This window comes from Oncorhynchus gorbuscha, unplaced genomic scaffold (assembly GCF_021184085.1).
Source record: "Oncorhynchus gorbuscha isolate QuinsamMale2020 ecotype Even-year unplaced genomic scaffold, OgorEven_v1.0 Un_scaffold_849, whole genome shotgun sequence".
NCBI classification, from domain to species: domain Eukaryota; kingdom Metazoa; phylum Chordata; class Actinopteri; order Salmoniformes; family Salmonidae; genus Oncorhynchus; species Oncorhynchus gorbuscha.
In genome coordinates, this window is record NW_025745839.1 from 72,859 (window position 1) to 90,358 (window position 17,500).

Here is a 17,500-nt window from a genome sequence, read left to right on the forward strand (position 1 = left end):
GGAGAACTTCAGACATCCCCCCTCTCCCCTCCCCTTCCCTCCTCTCTCTCCTCCTTGTTTCTTCTTCCTCCCTCTCCCCTCCTCTTCCCTCTTCTCTCTCCTCCCTGCCTCCTCTTCCTCCCTCTTCCCTCCTCTCTCTTCCCTGTCTGTTCTTCCTCCCTATCCCCTCTTCTTCCCTCCTCTCTCTCCTCCTTGTCTCTTCTTCCTCCCTCTCCGCTCCTCTTCCCTATTCTCTCTCCTCCCTGCCTCCTCTTCCTCCCTCTCCCCTCTTCTTCCCTCCTCTCTCTCCTCCCTGTCTCTTCTTCCTCCCTCTCCTCTCCCCTCTTCTTCCCTCCTCTCTCTCCTCCCTGCCTCATCTTCCTCCCTCTCCCCTCCTCTTCCCTCCTCTCTCTCCTCCCTGCCTCTTCTTACTACCTCTCCCTTCTTACTACCTCTCCCCCCTCCTCCCCCTCCTCCCTCCCTCTGGTGCCCGGCCCGCTGTTATTGTCAATTATATCAAATTGACAGGTAATTACTGCCGTTTTAGGAGCAATCATCAGTGTCTGTGAAGTAAATGATGTAAATCCTACAGGTAATTAGTTCTAGCCACTGTCGGGGTAAAAGAGGAGAGAGAGGGAACATCTCGGGCCTCCATAGAAAAAACAGGAGAGGAAGAAGCTCTTAGCTCTTAAGACCCTCTTCACCGCCCCCTCCTCCCCAAAATGATCCCCCTTCTTCTTCGTCCTGCTGTGTTTATTTAACACCTCCTTCAATTTGGCAGCGCTCGTCTCAGAGTCCGTCTTCTGTCAGCCGCACACCTCATCCAAACAACACCCATCTGTTGCACTTTAATCAACATTTCATCATTTTCTTCTTCATGGACTTTTTCTCCCTCCCCCTTTCCCCTCCTTCCATCTCTCTTATCTTCAGTTGAAATTGAAACAAATCCCCAGGAAGCCAGATATGTCATGGAAGGAACACTACCGGGTACATTTTGATTATGAGATAATGTGATGGTTGGCCCCAGTAGAATAGACCTATTCTCTACGCTAAAAGGGCCGTGACCCCATGTAGTGTCGTCATAATAGATGGTAGTGGAACAGGGAGGCGACGATCCCCACAGTAACCCAGCCTCGGGGCACCGTATCTGGGTATCCAGGGCCCCTGTATTGATTTCCCCTCCCCAGTAAGGCAGGCCTAATCCAGGGTATCCAGGGCCCCTGTATTGATTTCCCCTCCCCAGTAAGGCAGGCCTAATCCAGGGTAAGTGGCAGCCTCCGCTGATCAATGGACATCCAGGAACGCCCTTGGCTGCAGACGAGGCCAGGGATTGATGTGTTGTTCCAGCAGAATTAGTGTGGCTCTTTAATATTGTTGCAGCCACCAAACGCATCAATAAAGCCCTATTCTATGGTGATTACTGATATTCTACTCTGATTCCCAATGCAATCAGGTACGACTAGACCCCAGGAGAGACCAGATCAGGACTCTCACCTCACTTTACCTTGGTTTATGGATAGTAGTTACTTGCTCTTGGCTAATGGTTCATAGTTTTAGAGGTAAAAGCATGGTTTAGTTGGTTTAGAATCAAGATGGTGGCGTTTCTAAAGACCAAAAAAGTCAAGCAGACCTTTCTCTGGACACTCCCCAGAATTTCTTCAACTACAACTGTTTCTTTCTCAGTGGTCTGCTCAGGCGCTTGGACTTCCACAGACCCAGCCCCGGCTTGGGAACTAACCACGTTTGGGGTCTGAACTACCAGACTCTCCCTGAGCGCGTGGATCTAAGTCACGCGTCCAGTCTGTCTCCTCTCACCCCATAAGAAGCCACGCTAAAAGAACCAGAGCCCCAGAGTTTACACACACCACATGGCTCTGCTCTAAACAGGGGAAGAAATAGTGCTTCCTGATGACACAGAGACAAAGGAGTGTTTGGACGAGCTGCTTACTCTCCTCCTTTCATGCCAATGAGGCCCCACACCAACTATAGTCTGATACTCCTATTAAACTACTGACTAAACGTTGCAGGAAAGTTTGAGAAAAGGTTTGAGCGTCATTTTGCTAAAGTTATCAGCACATCAGCGTCTAATACGAACTGTAGTACTTTGATACGTTGCAGAAATGTTTTTAATGACGTTTTGCTGATGTTATTAGCAGGTTAGCCTCCGCTGGCTTACAGCAGACTATGGCAGACTATGGGGAGAGCCGCAGAGCATTGGAACCAGAAAAGGTTCTCCTATGGGGAGAGCCGCAGAGCATTGGAACCAGAAAAGGTTCTCCTATGGGGAGAGCCGCAGAGCATTGGAACCAGAAAGGGTTCTCCTAGGGGGAGAGCCGCAGAGCGTTGCAACCAAAAAGGGTTCTCCTATGGGGAGAGCCGCAGAGCATTGGAACCAGAAAGAGTTCTCCTAGGGGGAGAGCCGCAGAGCATTGGAACCAGAAAGGGTTCTCCTAGGGGGAGAGCCGCAGAGTGTTGGAACCAGAAAGAGTTCTCCTAGGGGGAGAGCCGCAGAGCATTGGAACAAGAAAGGGTTCTCCTAGGGGGAGAGCCGCAGAGCATTGGAACCAGAAAGGGTTCTCCTATGGGGAGAGCCGCAGACTGTTGCAACCAGAAAGGGTTCTCCTATAGGGACTTCCACAGAACATTGGAACCAGAAAGGGTTCTCCTATAGGGACTGCCACAGAGCGTTGGAACCAGAAAGGGTTCTCCTATGGGGAGAGACTCAGAGCGTTGGAACCAGAAAGGGTTCTCCTATGGGGAGAGATGCAGAGCGTTGGAACCAGAATGGGTTCTCCTATGGGGACAGCCACAGAGCGTTGGAACCAGAAAGGGTTCTCCTATGGGGACAGCCACAGAGCGTTGGAACCAGAAAGGGTTCTCCTATGGGGAGAGATGCAGAGCGTTGGAACCAGAATGGGTTCTCCTATGGGGACAGCCACAGAGCGTTGGAACCAGAAAGGGTTCTCCTATGGGGACAGCCACAGAGCGTTGGAACCAGAAAGGGTTCTCCTATGGGGAGAGATGCAGAGCGTTGGAACCAGAATGGGTTCTCCTATGGGGACAGCCACAGAGCGTTGGAACCAGAAAGGGTTCTCCTATGGGGACAGCCACAGAGCGTTGGAACCAGAAAGGGTTCTCCAATGGGGAGAGATGCAGAGCGTTGGAATCAGAATGGGTTCTCCTATGGGGACAGCCACAGAGAGTTGGAACCAGAAAGGGTTCTCCTATGGGGACAGCCACAGAGCGTTGGAACCAGAAAGGGTTCTCCTATGGGGACAGCCACAGAGCGTTGGAAACAGAAAGGGTTCTCCTAGGGGGACAGCCACAGAGCGTTGGAACCAGAAAGGGTTCTCCTATGGGGACAGCCACAGAGCGTTGGAACCAGAAAGGGTTCTCCTATGGGGACAGCCACAGAGTGTTGGAACCAGAAAGGGTTCTCCTATGGGGAGAGATGCAGAGCGTTGGAACCAGAAAGGGTTCTCCTATGGGGACAGCCACAGAGCGTTGGAACCAGAAAGGGTTCTCCTATGGGGACAGCCACAGAGCGTTGGAACCAGAAAGGGTTCTCCTATGGGGAGAGATGCAGAGCGTTGGAACCAGAATGGGTTCTCCTATGGGGACAGCCACAGAGCGTTGGAACCAGAAAGGGTTCTCCTATGGGGACAGCCACAGAGTGTTGGAACCAGAAAGGGTTCTCCTATGGGGACAGCCACAGAGCGTTGGAACCAGAAAGGGTTCTCCTATGGGGACAGCCACAGAGCGTTGGAACCAGAAAGGGTTCTCCTATGGGGACAGCCACAGAGTGTTGGAACCAGAAAGGGTTCTCCTATGGGGACAGCCGCAAAGCCCTTTTGGAACCCTGTCTTCTACGAGGGCTCACCGTGCTGGAAACCTTTTAGCAGCCATTGATGTTTCTCCCCCACCAAAGCTCATCCATTAAGGATGTGAACTCAGGGTCGCCGAGAGCCACAGCACATTAAACTGTGTTTTGACTGCAATGCCTGCCCACCTTTTATCTGCAGGCCTTGAGGGCCGGCGCCACTTAAAAGGACCGCCGAGGATACGGGAGGGTACGGCGTGTACAGCAGGTCTTCTCAGCGCCACACATCGCTCTTAGCACAGAATACAGGGCTCTGAATCTCAGGGCATACAGGTTTGATTGCTACACCGGATACAATGTAAGAGCATTGGAGACTCTCCAACTATGGTCTGGGTCAATGAGAGCTGAACAGCTGGGTCACAGACTACAGAGGGCTGTTTGTGAGTCACACTGAACGTATTTAGAAAGATCTAACATAGAAAAATGGTTAGCAGAGGTGGGAGAATGTCCGTCACTCATGCCTGAGAATTGCATTTTGAGAAATGTCCTCTTAGCAATAGAAGGCACATGGTCTTGAACATGCCTGCCAGAGTCTTTGTATGGTGACATTCGCACCAGACCAAAACAGTCCTCTTCTTCTCTGCGGAACAAATGAAAAGAAACAGCCATGAAAATAAACTTCCATTTCCCAACTGAATGTTCCTAGCTGCTCCACGTAGCTCCTGTAAAACACACAAACACAAGCAAACAGATATGAGTGCCCAGACCAGGCCCTGTTACAGCGGACATTGATTAATAAAGGCTGCCTACGGACAAAGAGGGCCATGCAAATGACTGGTGGGAGAGGCCAGAGAGGCCGGAGAGGTGGTAGAAATCTGGAGCTTTCAGATAAAAATCCCCAGCACTCTGCATTCAACTAATTATCCTCAGAGCCTCGTCAGGCCTGAGACCCAGCAGATTCATCTGGAGATACGCCCCCAGAGAGTAGGTCCAGCAAACAAACATGCATATTTATATATACTTCTGCAGAGGTGTGTGAGAGAGAGACAGAGTGTGTGTGTGTGCCTGTGTGTGTGCATTTGTTTATGTGTGTGTCTGTGTGTGTGTTTGCAGTCGAGTGGGAAAACAGGAGGGGGGGGCAAAAAGGGGGGCTGCTAGCAGGCAGGATCCCCCCTAGGGGGAGCGTTGATTAATGAATCACATCTTTTTAACCCGAGGCGCTGCGCCTTCTTTTCACAGCAACGCACACAGCCAGCTCAGCCACATGTCAGCCAACCAGGCAGATAAGGCTGAGGCAACACGAGGGTGGGAGGACTTCTCATGGTCATGGCTGCAGAGCTCTGGGCTGCGAGCCAATGGGCTCAGACGAGAGCACACTAGGAAATAATGAGGCAATGCAAATGCAATGTTGTTTGATTTCAGCCAAAGGGTGTTTATTGCTCTCGTACATCAACAAAGCCCTTAGTTAATGGTGTTGTCCTTGTTGCTTGGAATGACCTGTTCATATGTGTGTGCTGCTGAACAGTTATAAACATGACGTCATCAATGGAATCTGATTGGGCTTCTTCAACCTCAGTGTTGTCAGTTATTTCAGGGGTTCTCTGCTGAACGATGAACACCACGCTAATGATTCTCTCCTCTCTTCTTCCCTCTCTTCTCTGCTGAACGATGAACACCACGCTAATGATTCTCTCCTCTCTTCTTCCCTCTCTTCTCTGCTGAACGATGAACACCACGCTAATGATTCTCTCCTCTCTTCTTCCCTCTCTTCTCTGCTGAACGATGAACACCACGCTAATGATCCTCTCCTCTCTTCTTCCCTCTCTTCTATGCTGAACGATGAACACCATGCTAATGATCCTCTCCTCTCTTCTTCCCTCTCTTCTATGGTGAACGATGAACACCATGCTAATGATTCTCTCCTCTCTTCTTCCCTCTCTTCTATGGTGAACGATGAACACCATGCTAATGATTCTCTCCTCTCTTCTCCTCTCTTCTTCCCTCTCTTCTATGGTGAACGATGAACACCACGCTAATGATTCTCTCCTCTCTTCTTCCCTCTCTTCTATGGTGAACGATGAACACCATGCTAATGATTCTCTCCTCTCTTCTTCCCTCTCTTCTATGGTGAACGATGAACACCACGCTAATGATTCTCTCCTCTCTTCTTCCCTCTCTTCTATGGTGAACGATGAACACCACGCTAATGATTCTCTCCTCTCTTCTTCCCTCTCTACTATGGTGAACGATGGGTGGTCCTTCTGTAGCTCAGTTGGTAGAGCATGGCGCTGGTAACGCCAGGGTAGTGGGTTTGATCCCTCTTCCACCCTTCTATGCTGAAAGATGCACACATGCTAAATGGCATATATTATTTTATATTTTATTATATTAACACCACACTAATGATTCTCTCCTCTCTTCTTCCCTCTCTTCTCTGGTGAACGATGGCCGCCCCTCCATGGTGCTCCTCTCTTCTTCCCTCTCTTCTCTGGTGAACGATGGCCGCCCCTCCATGGTGCTCCTCTCAAATGACTCCCCCTCTAACCAGGTATGTGATGGAACTGTTATTTTCAATGTCCTGTATTTATGTCAGCAGGTCACAGTGCCACAGACTTTCCATTGGACATGAAGGCAGGCACCAGACATCTGTATATTGCAATTGAAAGCCCACCAACGTGGCATGTATACCACCAGTGTCAGGTAAACACACTCAGTTCACATTCCTGTCGTTGACAATGGCAGTGACAGTCAGTGACGGTCCCAGAGTTGAGATACTACTCTCATGTCCTCTGTCTGTCCTGCTGGCCCAGGGCAGTGTTGATCACTATGCAGCTGGCAGACAGGCGTCAGCATCCTGGCATCCGCTCTCTGTTTAGAGCTTCTGCCACTGCCTCTCCCTCTCTCTGCCAGCCTGGTAGCTCTGCCACTACAGTCTGACAGCCATTTTGGGTTGTTGGGCAGGGAATGAGTGTTGTTGGCTAATTACACGTTCCTCGCTCTCTCTCTCTCTCTCTCTCTGTCTATTTATCACTTTCATTCCTTCCTCTTTCTCCTCATTTCCGTATCAGTCTGCCAGACTTCTCAGGCTGTCAGTTTATCTGCTTGTATCTCTCTCTCTCTTTTCTTTCTTTCTTTCTTTCTTTCTTTCTTTCTTTCTTTCTTTCTTTCTTTCTTTCTTTCTTTCTTTCTTTCTTTCTTTCTTTCTTTCTTTCTTTCTTTCTTTCTTTCTTTCTTTCTTTCTTTCTCTCTCTCTCTCTTTCTTTCTTTCTTTCTTTCTTTCTTTCTTTCTTTCTGTTCTCTCTCTTTCTTTCTTTCTTTCTTTCTTTCTTTCTTTCTTTCTTTCTTCTTTCTCTTCTTTCTCTTCTTTCTTTCTTTCTTTCTTTCTTTCTCTCTCTCTCTCTCTCTCTCTCTTTCTTTCTTTCTTTCTTTCTTTCTTTCTTTCTTTCTTTCTTTCTTTCTTTCTTTCTCTCTCTCTCTCTCTCTCGGTCTCTATCTTTCTCGCTATCTCCCTCCACCCCCTTATGTTTCTCTCTGTGCGATGTGAGGGTTACGGTCCAGATGGGGATGACCACAGTGTGACTAATGAATTGTCTCCCATCCCCACCGTGTTATAACCTCACCTCCCAGCTCTCCCAGCTTCCAGTCACCTGCCTCACAACACACAGTACCACCAGAGGTGAACCAGCCTGTCTGACAGCCACTGGGTTAACAGTGTTTTAACTGTCATTAAAAGAGCCTTGTCGCCATCCCATATGTGACAAATGAAAGAGCAGGGCCAACAATGTGTCTAGTTGACTGTGTGTGTGTGTGTGTGTGTGTGTGTGTGTGTGTGTGTGTGTGTGTGTGTGTGTGTGTGTGTGTGTGTGTGTGTGTGTGTGTGTGTGTGTGTGTGTGTGTGTGTGTGTGTGTGTGTGTGTGTGTGTGTGTGTGTGTGTGTGTGTGTGTGTGTGTGTGTGTGACTGTGTGTGTGTGTGACTCTGTGTGTGTGTGTGACTGAGCCTGTCTGAGTGTGTAGGCCTATGGAGATATGAAGGGACACAGTACATCACTGTGTCCCACTGTTGTGGCAGTGTGTATTGGTCTGAAGTGAGGCTGGTCCTCGATGATAGTGCCCTGTCATCCTAAACCAGACCACTGTAGGGCTAGTGACTGATACCTCAGGGCATTGGCAGGACTGTTTACTATCAAACACTGGCTCCCTAGGGGCCTCTGTGGGAAGAGTTGGCCTCTTTGTCACATCTCTGGAGTGTTGGCTGGCTCGAGGGGACACATTATGCATAATGTTACATTTGCATGTTTATGTGTTTGCGTTGGTGTGTTTGCGTTGGTGTGTGTGCGTCCGTGTGTGTGTGTGCGTCCGTGTGTCCGTGTGTGTGTGCGTCCGTGTGTGTGTGTGGCATGCCAGAAACCCTCCACATAAACACTAATCACCTCTGCTACACATCTATGCCCCTCCCCACCATCCTAACCAATATAACACACAGTACTACAGTGCACACACACACACACACACACACACACACACACACACACACACACGCACGCACGCGCACGCACACACACTGAAACACACACGTCTCCTTGCATTGAGGTATCGCCATGGTGTCGCCCCTGGTTACGCGGCGTGGGCGACCAAGGGAGAGGGCTCGGTAAGTCAATAAGTGTTGTCTCTTTATCTCTTTCCCATAGCCTGTATGTCTGTCTATTCCAGTCCATTTGGATCAGCCTAATGTCCCTGGTTATAACTGCATGTATCCACCATACACACGATAACCACCTAACAGGTAGTGAGGCCAATTAGCTGCAATTTAGATCCAATGAACAGAGCAGCTTTGGCTGCTCAGAGAATATAATAGAGGCAGGTGTCTCTTGATGGTCCTTGCCCTATCTGGCAGTAGTAGATACGTGGGTATGACAGTAGGCTAGTGGAGGATGTTGAGATAATCTTTGTCCTATCCGGCAGTAGTAGATACGTGGGTATGACAGTAGGCTAGTGGAGGATGTTGAGATAATCTTTGTCCTATCCGGCAGTAGTAGATACGTGGGTATGACAGTAGGCTAGTGGAGGATGTTGAGATAATCTTTGTCCTATCCGGCAGTAATAGATACGTGGGTATGACAGTAGGCTAGTGGAGGATGTTGAGATAATCTTTGTCCTATGACAGTAGGCTAGTGGAGGATGTTGAGATAATCTTTGTCCTATCCGAACTAGGCTAGTGGAGGATGTTGAGATAATCTTTGTTGAACTACACGTCAACATTTCCACTGCAAAGTTACAGTGAAGTGCCTTAAAGCATGCATCGCATTCTGTTGGTGATGTTCTTGCAGACTTCCTGATTCTTAACATTGGTGATGTTTTCTCAGACCTCCTTGTTCTTAACATTGGTGATGTTTTCTCAGACCTCCTTGTTCTTAACATTGGTGATGTTTTCTCAGAATGCCTGATTCCTAGCATTGGTGATGTTTTCTCAGAATGCCTGATTCCTAGCATTGGTGATGTTTTCTCAGAATGCCTGATTCCTAGCATTGGTGATGTTTTCTCAGAATGCCTGATTCCTAGCATTGGTGATGTTTTCTCAGAATGCCTGATTCCTAGCATTGGTGATGTTATCTCAGACCTCCTTGTTCCTAGCATTGGTGATGTTTTCTCAGAATGCCTGATTCCTAGCATTGGTGATGTTATCTCAGACCTCCTTGTTCCTAGCATTGGTGATGTTATCTCAGAATGCCTGATTCCTAGCATTGGTGATGTTCTCTCAGAATGCCTGATTCCTAGCATTGGTGATGTTATCTCAGACCTCCTTGTTCTTAGCATTGGTGAGCTTCATCTGCAGACTCCTAGACTGAAGCTTTAGTAGCTCCCCTTTGGTTTTGTCAGAGGAACTGGGTTTAGAGATATACAGAATATTGACAGGAGCTGAATCTATACTGTAGTATAGCCGGGGACAACATCAGCTTGGATTAAAGCCATAGACAGTGATGCTACTCACCGATTCTATCATTATACAGAAGTAATTTCCCGTAAATGCCAGGGAAAGCACCGTGACCTTGATATCACAATAGCTTGTTTTGATGCCTACAGAGTTTACTCAGTTTGCTTCCCCCGCTGGTCTGTGAAGAGGAGACGTACACCAGGTTCACGAAATAAGAGGTGGAGGAACAACGATTCTGATAGCGATATGCCGTTTCTTTCAGGGAATTATTCTGGTAACGCTGTCTGCTCTCGTTATCGCTGGTATCTTAAGAGGCCCTTTGACCTTTCAGTATCTGGCTTCCTCCATTGCATTAAGCGCTTAAGGAGAATATTACTGATATTCGTGGTCCCTCACCCTTCTAAGAGGGGGTTGTCGTCGGGAAACGTTGAATAGATGGAAAGCACTTAATCTGTCAGGATTTGTCAGGAGACTGCCGGAGTCGAGGTGATGTGGGAGGGGGCTCTTTCTCCCTCTCCTTTCCTCTCCTTTCCTCTCCTCTCCCTCTCCCTCTCCCTGTCCTCTCTATGCCCTGTCACCTCAGCCTCCCAAGGCCTTCCACCTCCTCTTCCACCTCCTCTTCCCCTCCTCACAACTCCTGCAGAACGGTGCACTGCCTTCTCTGGTTGGATACCTCTTCCACTTGATAACCTCTTCATCACCCTGCTGAGCATATCCCCTCCAACCCCCACATGGAGTCACACCTCTCTCCTCCAAACTGAGCCTCCTCAGCCAGCCTACTTCCTGCCTCTCAGCACCCCCCGCCCCCCTCTCTCTCTCTCTCTCTCTCTCACTCCACGCTATGTCAGAGACTGCCCGGGGCTGTAATTCATGCTAATTTAGGCAAATGATATGCGCAAAAGAAGAAGTGCCACGTGTCCCAGCGAGCCCCTGGTGCGATGACTCGTTACCTGCAAGAGCCGTCAGCCAGCCAGGCAGGCAGCTGGAAGAGGTGAGAGGAAACAAGGGAGAGAGTGAGAGAGAGTGAGAGAGAGAGGGAGAGGGAGGGAGAGGAGGGAAGGAAACGGCAGGAGTTCTCTTTAAGGAGGAGTTAAAGTGACAACCCATAGACAGAATATCTCTTTATATCTACTTAGATCTACTGGCCATTTCATCACATGACTGTAAGTCGCTTTGGATAAAAGCGTCTGCTAAATGGCATATTATTATTATTATTATTATCTAGTAACTGGAAGGTAACTGAAAGGCTTGAAGCTAAAATGCAACGTAAAACATAACCTCACCATAACGTCAGCAGGAAAAACACTGCAGGACTGACTACTGCTAGTTGAAGTATGTAGGGGATGAGGAACTGAGTTCTCTTGGGTTGACTGTTTGACATGGGTCCCAGAGGACTGCAGAACCAGACATTAAAGCTGTCAAAACCAGTTTTTAGCAAAACCAATGTTGATATCACTGCATTGTTGGGTTTGTTGCTAAATTGCTAAATTGTAGTTGATTTCAATGTCCATTATCCTCTGTATGCCTAACCTTGATTTGACATGATATTATAAATAGTAAGGGCCATCTCACATTGTTTGTGCCCAGATATTTCCATAACAGAGCTTCTTCCATCTGCTTCATTAAAATTCATTGAGAGAGTTTGTCTCAGAGAGTGTCTGCTGACTCACTGACTGTAAGAGCTGTCGCAGTGGTGAGTGACAGGGATGATAGACAGCGGGGTCACATGCAGGCACACACACACACACACACACACACACACACACACACACACACACACACACACACACACACACACACACACACACACACACACACACACACACACACACACACACACACACACACACACACACACACACACACACACACACACACACACACACACACACACACACACACACACACACACACACACTCCATCAGCTAGCCCTGCCTGCCTCTAGAAACTATAGAAATGGCGCGTCTTGATGACATCACAGCACAAACTTGAATAACATGTTATCAGTCTGATGTCTTAGGAGACAAGCCAAAACTCTTATACTGTGTGGAATGTATTGCGTATATACTGTGGATCCTTTTATCTAGTGTGTTACATTTCCTGTGTCTCCTTCTGACTGTAAAGATGAAAGGACATCCTAATGGTTATTGAGGGACGGCAGCCAATCATGTCTAGCTGAGATAGAACTATCATAGGAAATAGCCTATTGAGTAACTCATGCCGGTTTGAGTCCATTAAGGTTTCAGTCTTTCTCAGTGGAAAGACAGACAGACTTTGCAGTGTAGAAGCCTAGAAAACATTGTTTCCACGGACAAATGCAAAAAATCCAGAGAAAAAAGCTTTCTCAACATACCAACACACTGTGACTACCCGGCTGTGTGACGACCCGGCTGTGTGACGACCCGGCTGTGTGACGACCCGGTTGTGTGACGACCCGGCTGTGTGACTACCTGGCTGTGTGACGACCTGGCTGTGTGACTACCTGGCTGTGTGACGACCCGGCTGTGTGACGACCCGGCTGTGTGACGACCTGGCTGTGTGACGACCCGGCTGTGTGACGACCCGGCTGTGTGACTACCCGGCTGTGTGACGACCCGGCTGTGTGACTACCTGGCTGTGTGACGACCTGGCTGTGTGACTACCTGGCTGTGTGACGACCCGGCTGTGTGAAGACCCGGCTGTGTGACGACCTGGCTGTGTGACGACCCGGCTGTGTGACGACCCGGCTGTGTGACGACCCGGCTGTGTGACGACCCGGTCCTCTGACACATTATCACAAGGATCAGATGGTGTTTCCCCTCCAACACGTTATAATGCTGCCGTAGCATCACCTGTCTCCCCTCCAACACGTTATAATGCTGCTGTAGCATCACCTGTCTCCCCTCCAACACGTTATAATGCTGCCGTAGCATCACCTGTCTCTCCTCCAACACGTTATAATGCTGCCCTCTCCTCCAACACGTTATAATGCTGCCGTAGCATCACCTGTCTCCCCTCCAACACGTTATAATGCTGCCCTCTCCTCCAACACCTTATAATGCTGCCGTAGCATCACCTGTCTCTCCTCCAACACGTTATAATGCTGCCGTAGCATCACCTGTCTCTCCTCCAACACGTTATAATGCTGCCGTAGCATCACCTGTCTCCCCTCCAACACGTTATAATGCTGCCGTAGCATCACCTGTCTCTCCTCCAACACGTTATAATGCTGCCCTCTCCTCCAACACGTTATAATGCTGCTGTAGCATCACCTGTCTCCCCTCCAACATGTTATAATGCTGCCCTCTCCTCCAACACGTTATAATGCTGCTGTAGCATCACCTGTCTCTCCTCCAACACGTTATAATGCTGCTGTAGCATCACCTGTCTCTCCTCCAACACGTTATAATGCTGCCGTAGCATCACCTGTCTCCCCTCCAACACGTTATAATGCTGCTGTAGCATCACCTGTCTCTCCTCCAACACGTTATAATGCTGCCCTCTCCTCCAACACGTTATAATGCTGCCGTAGCATCACCTGTCTCCCCTCCAACACGTTATAATGCTGCTGTAGCATCACCTGTCTCCCCTCCAACACGTTATAATGCTGCTGTAGCATCACCTGTCTCCCCTCCAACACGTTATAGTGCTGCCCTCTCCTCCAACACGTTATAATGCTGCTGTAGCATCACCTGTCTCCCCTCCAACACGTTATAATGCTGCCCTCTCCTCCAACACGTTATAATGCTGCTGTAGCATCACCTGTCTCTCCTCCAACAGGTTATAATGCTGCCGTAGCATCACCTGTCTCCCCTCCAACACGTTATAATGCATCACCTGTCTCCCCTCCAACACGTTATAATGCTGCAGTAGCATCACCTGTCTCCCCTCCAACACGTTATAATGCTGCCGTAGCATCACCTGTCTCTCCTCCAACACGTTATAATGCTGCCGTAGCATCACCTCTCTCTCTCTCTCTCTCTCTCTCTGTCTCACTCCTCTCTCTCTCTCTCTCTCTCTCTCTCTCTCTCTCTCTCTCTCTCTCTCTCTCTCTCTCTCTCTCTCTCTCTCTCTCTCTCTCTCTCTCTCTCTCTCTCTCTCTCTCTCTCTCTCTCTCTCTCTCTCTCTCTCTCTCTCTCTCTCTCTCTCTCTCTCTCTCTCTTCTCTCTCTCTCTCTTTCACTCTCACTTTCTCTCTCTTGCTTTCTCTCTCTCCATCTTTCCTTCTATTCCTCTCCCCTCTCTTTCTCTCCCTCTTATCTAGCTATCTCTCTCTTCCTCTCCCCTCTCCCTCTCTCTCTATTTCTCTCCCAATCTCCCCCTCTCCCCCACGCTCTCTCTCTCTCCCCCTCCCCCCCTCTCTCTCTACCCCTCTCTCTCGCTTTCTCTCTCTATTCTTCTCTTTCCATCACTCCATCTCTCTCGTGTTCTCTGTTTTGTGGTGTTTCTGTAGTTAGGTGCCCCTACGGATGTGTAGGTGTCCTCCCTGTTTTCCTGTCATTTAGTGGCTGATGAAAATTACATCTCCCGTTGCTTACAAGGCTTTTCCATCATAAGAGTCAATCTTTTCCTACACATTTAATTATGCATGACCCTCATTCCTTAAGCTGGATCACTAAAAGTAACAAACTATATAATCAACTTACTGCATTATGCAGCATGAAATGCCAGCGTTGCCTAGCATGCAAAACTGCAGTTAAACACGGTTTCCATGGTAATGCGGCACAGTCCAAAAATGCACACCGTTTTTCTCCTTTGCAAGAGTGTGAAGCGGCATTCTAATGGGAAGGAGGGTACAGTACAGAATGTATGTCAGTGTGTGTGTAGATACGTGTGTGGCATGTTTGTGAGCCTGTGTGTGTGTGTGCGCCTGTGCCTGTGGCAATGTGTGTTTCACATATTCAGAAGCCAGTTTTGATAAAAACCACTTATTCAGTGAGAGAATGCTTTGAAGAAGCTGGCGTATAGTGTGAGTGTTCCAGTATATACAGTGTGTGTGTTCCAGTATATACAGTGTGTATATATAATGCAGTGTGTGTGTTCTAGTATATACAGTGTGTCTATATAATGCAGTGTGTGTTCCAGTATATACAGTGTGTGTGTTCCAGTATATACAGTGTGTCTATATAATGCAGTGTGTGTTCCAGTATATACAGTGTGTCTACATAATGCAGTGTGTGCTCTAGCATATACAGTGTGTCTATATAATGCAGTGTGTGTGTTCCAGTATTTACAGTGTGTCTATATAATGCAGTGTGTGTGTTCCAGTATTTACAGTGTGTCTATATAATGCAGTGTGTGTGTTCCAGTATTTACAGTGTGTCTATATAATGCAGTGTGTGTGTTCCACTATATACAGTGTGTCTATATAATGCAGTGTGTGTGTTCCAGTATTTACAGTGTGTCTATATAATGCAGTGTGTGTGTTCTAGTATATACAGTGTGTCTATATAATGCAGTGTGTGTGTTCCACTATATACAGTGTGTGTGTTCCAGTATTTACAGTGTGTGTGTTCCAGTATTTACAGTGTGTCTACATAATGCAGTGTGTGTTCTAGCATATACAGTGTGTCTATATAATGCAGTGTGTGTGTGTTCCACTATATACAGTGTGTCTATATAATGCAGTGTGTGTGCTCCACTATATACAGTGTGTGTGTTCCAGTATATACAGTGTGTCTACATAATGCAGTGTGTGTTCTAGCATATACAGTGTGTCTATATAATGCAGTGTGTGTGTTCCACTATATACAGTGTGTCTATATAATGCAGTATGTGTGTTCCAGTATTTACAGTGTGTCTATATAATGCAGTGTGTGTGTTCCAGTATTTACAGTGTGTCTATATAATGCAGTGTGTGTATTCCAGTATTTACAGTGTGTCTATATAATGCAGTGTGTGTGTTCCACTATATACAGTGTGTCTATATAATGCAGTGTGTGTGTTCCAGTATTTACAGTGTGTCTATATAATGCAGTGTGTGTTCCAGTATTTACAGTGTGTCTATATAATGCAGTGTGTGTGTTCCAGTATTTACAGTGTGTCTATATAATGCAGTGTGTGTGTTCCAGTATTTACAGTGTGTCTATATAATGCAGTGTGTGTGTTCTAGTATTTACAGTGTGTCTATATAATGCAGTGTGTGTGTTCCAGTATTTACAGTGTGTCTATATAATGCAGTGTGTGTGTTCCAGTATTTACAGTGTGTCTATATAATGCAGTGTGTGTGTTCCAGTATTTACAGTGTGTCTATATAATGCAGTGTGTGTGTTCCAATATTTACAGTGTGTCTATATAATGCAGTGTGTGTGTTCCAGTATTTACAGTGTGTCTATATAATGCAGGGTCTGGCTCAGGCTGCTGTGTGTGTAAAAGCATGAATCGACTCCTGTTGTTCAGTAGTTTCATAATTGCTGTGAACGGTGGTTGACCCTGGATATTGCTTTATCACAGCACCTGGGCATGCCTTCTCTCGCTCTCGTGCACGCTCTCTCTTGCTTTCTTTCTCTCGCTCTCTCTCTCTTCACAACAATATCCCCTTTTCACACTTCCCAAACGGCTTATGGATAATTTTGGATTAAATATTTTGCAAATGCCCCCCCCCCCCCGCTAGTTTGACCTGGTCAACTAGCCAAAGGTTAACATGCTGAGTTAATGCTCTGAAACACATCAAGAGCTAGTTTTAAAGCTTGCTAGAGAATGTATACTCTTACTGTTTGAGCCTGCAGCACAGCCCCCTAAGCAGGGTTGGTTCTGGTTGGTCCCTGGATGGGAGGCCAATTGCTGTTGGAGGGCCTGTAGGATGCACGTTTCCCTCTGGTCTAAGGCAGGCTTTCCCAAAGTCGTTCCTGAGACCCCCCTGTGTGCACGTTTTGGTTGTTGCCCTGGCACTACACAGCTATTTCAAATAATCAACTAATCGTCAGGCTTTGATCATTTTAATCAGATGTGTAGTGCTTGGGCACAAACTTAAACGTGCACACAGGGGGGTCCCAGGACCGACTTTGGGAAAGCCTGGTCTAAGGAGATCCCAGAGCAGTGAAGAGGACATTGCCCTGTGTAGGGGGCCGTCTTTCGGATGGGACGTTAAAACTGTTAGTCCTGACACTATGTGGTTGTTAAAAATACCATGACACTTATCGTAAGGGTGTTAACCCTAGTGTCATATTAATTATTATTATTGTAGAGAGCTAAACTATACCTTGGCTGCATCTGAAACGACACCCCATTCCCTGTGCACTACTTTTGTTTAGAGTTGTATGAGGCTCTGGCGATGAGAAGTGCACTTCATAGAGAATAGGGGGCCATTTAGGATGCACTAAATAGGGAATAGGGGGCCATTTAGGATGCAATAAATAGGGAATGGGGGCCATTTAGGATGCACTAAATAGGGAATAGGGGGCCATTTAGGATGCACTAAATAGGGAATAGGGGGCCATTTAGGATGCACTAAATAGGGAATAGGGGGCAATTTAGGATGCACTAAATAGGGAATAGGGGGCAATTTAGGATGCACTAAATAGGGAATAGGGGGCCATTTAGGATGCACTAAATAGGGAATAGGGGGCCATTTAGGATGCACTAAATAGGGAATAGGGGGCCATTTAGGATGCACTAAATAGGGAATAGGGGGCCATTTAGGATGCACTAAATAGGGAATAGGGGGCCATTTAGGATGCACTAAATAGGGAATAGGGGGCCATTTAGGATGCACTAAATAGGGAATAGGGGGCCATTTAGGATGCAAGCCTATATCTGCATTAGTATGAGACATGTGACATCAGCCTAT

The 17,500-nt window shown here is 47.6% G+C and overlaps 2 protein-coding genes across 2 annotated transcripts in view; both read left to right on the forward strand.

Moving 5' to 3' along the window:
• LOC124020539 (plexin-A4-like) overlaps positions 1-1,801 on the forward strand; it is a gene marked incomplete at its 5' end in the record, with an annotated part of 67,489 nt that extends 65,688 nt beyond the window's left edge. The window contains one exon of the mRNA XM_046335777.1: positions 1,631-1,801. Within this exon, the coding sequence (XP_046191733.1) occupies positions 1,631-1,801 (171 nt within the window). The remainder of the gene's footprint in view (positions 1-1,630) is intronic.
• Positions 1,802-2,763: 962 nt separating this feature from the next.
• LOC124020538 (plexin-A4-like) overlaps positions 2,764-17,500 on the forward strand; it is a gene marked incomplete at its 3' end in the record, with an annotated part of 200,237 nt that continues 185,500 nt past the window's right edge. Inside the window, exon 1 of the mRNA XM_046335776.1 lies at positions 2,764-3,396. Within this exon, the coding sequence (XP_046191732.1) occupies positions 2,764-3,396 (633 nt within the window). The remainder of the gene's footprint in view (positions 3,397-17,500) is intronic.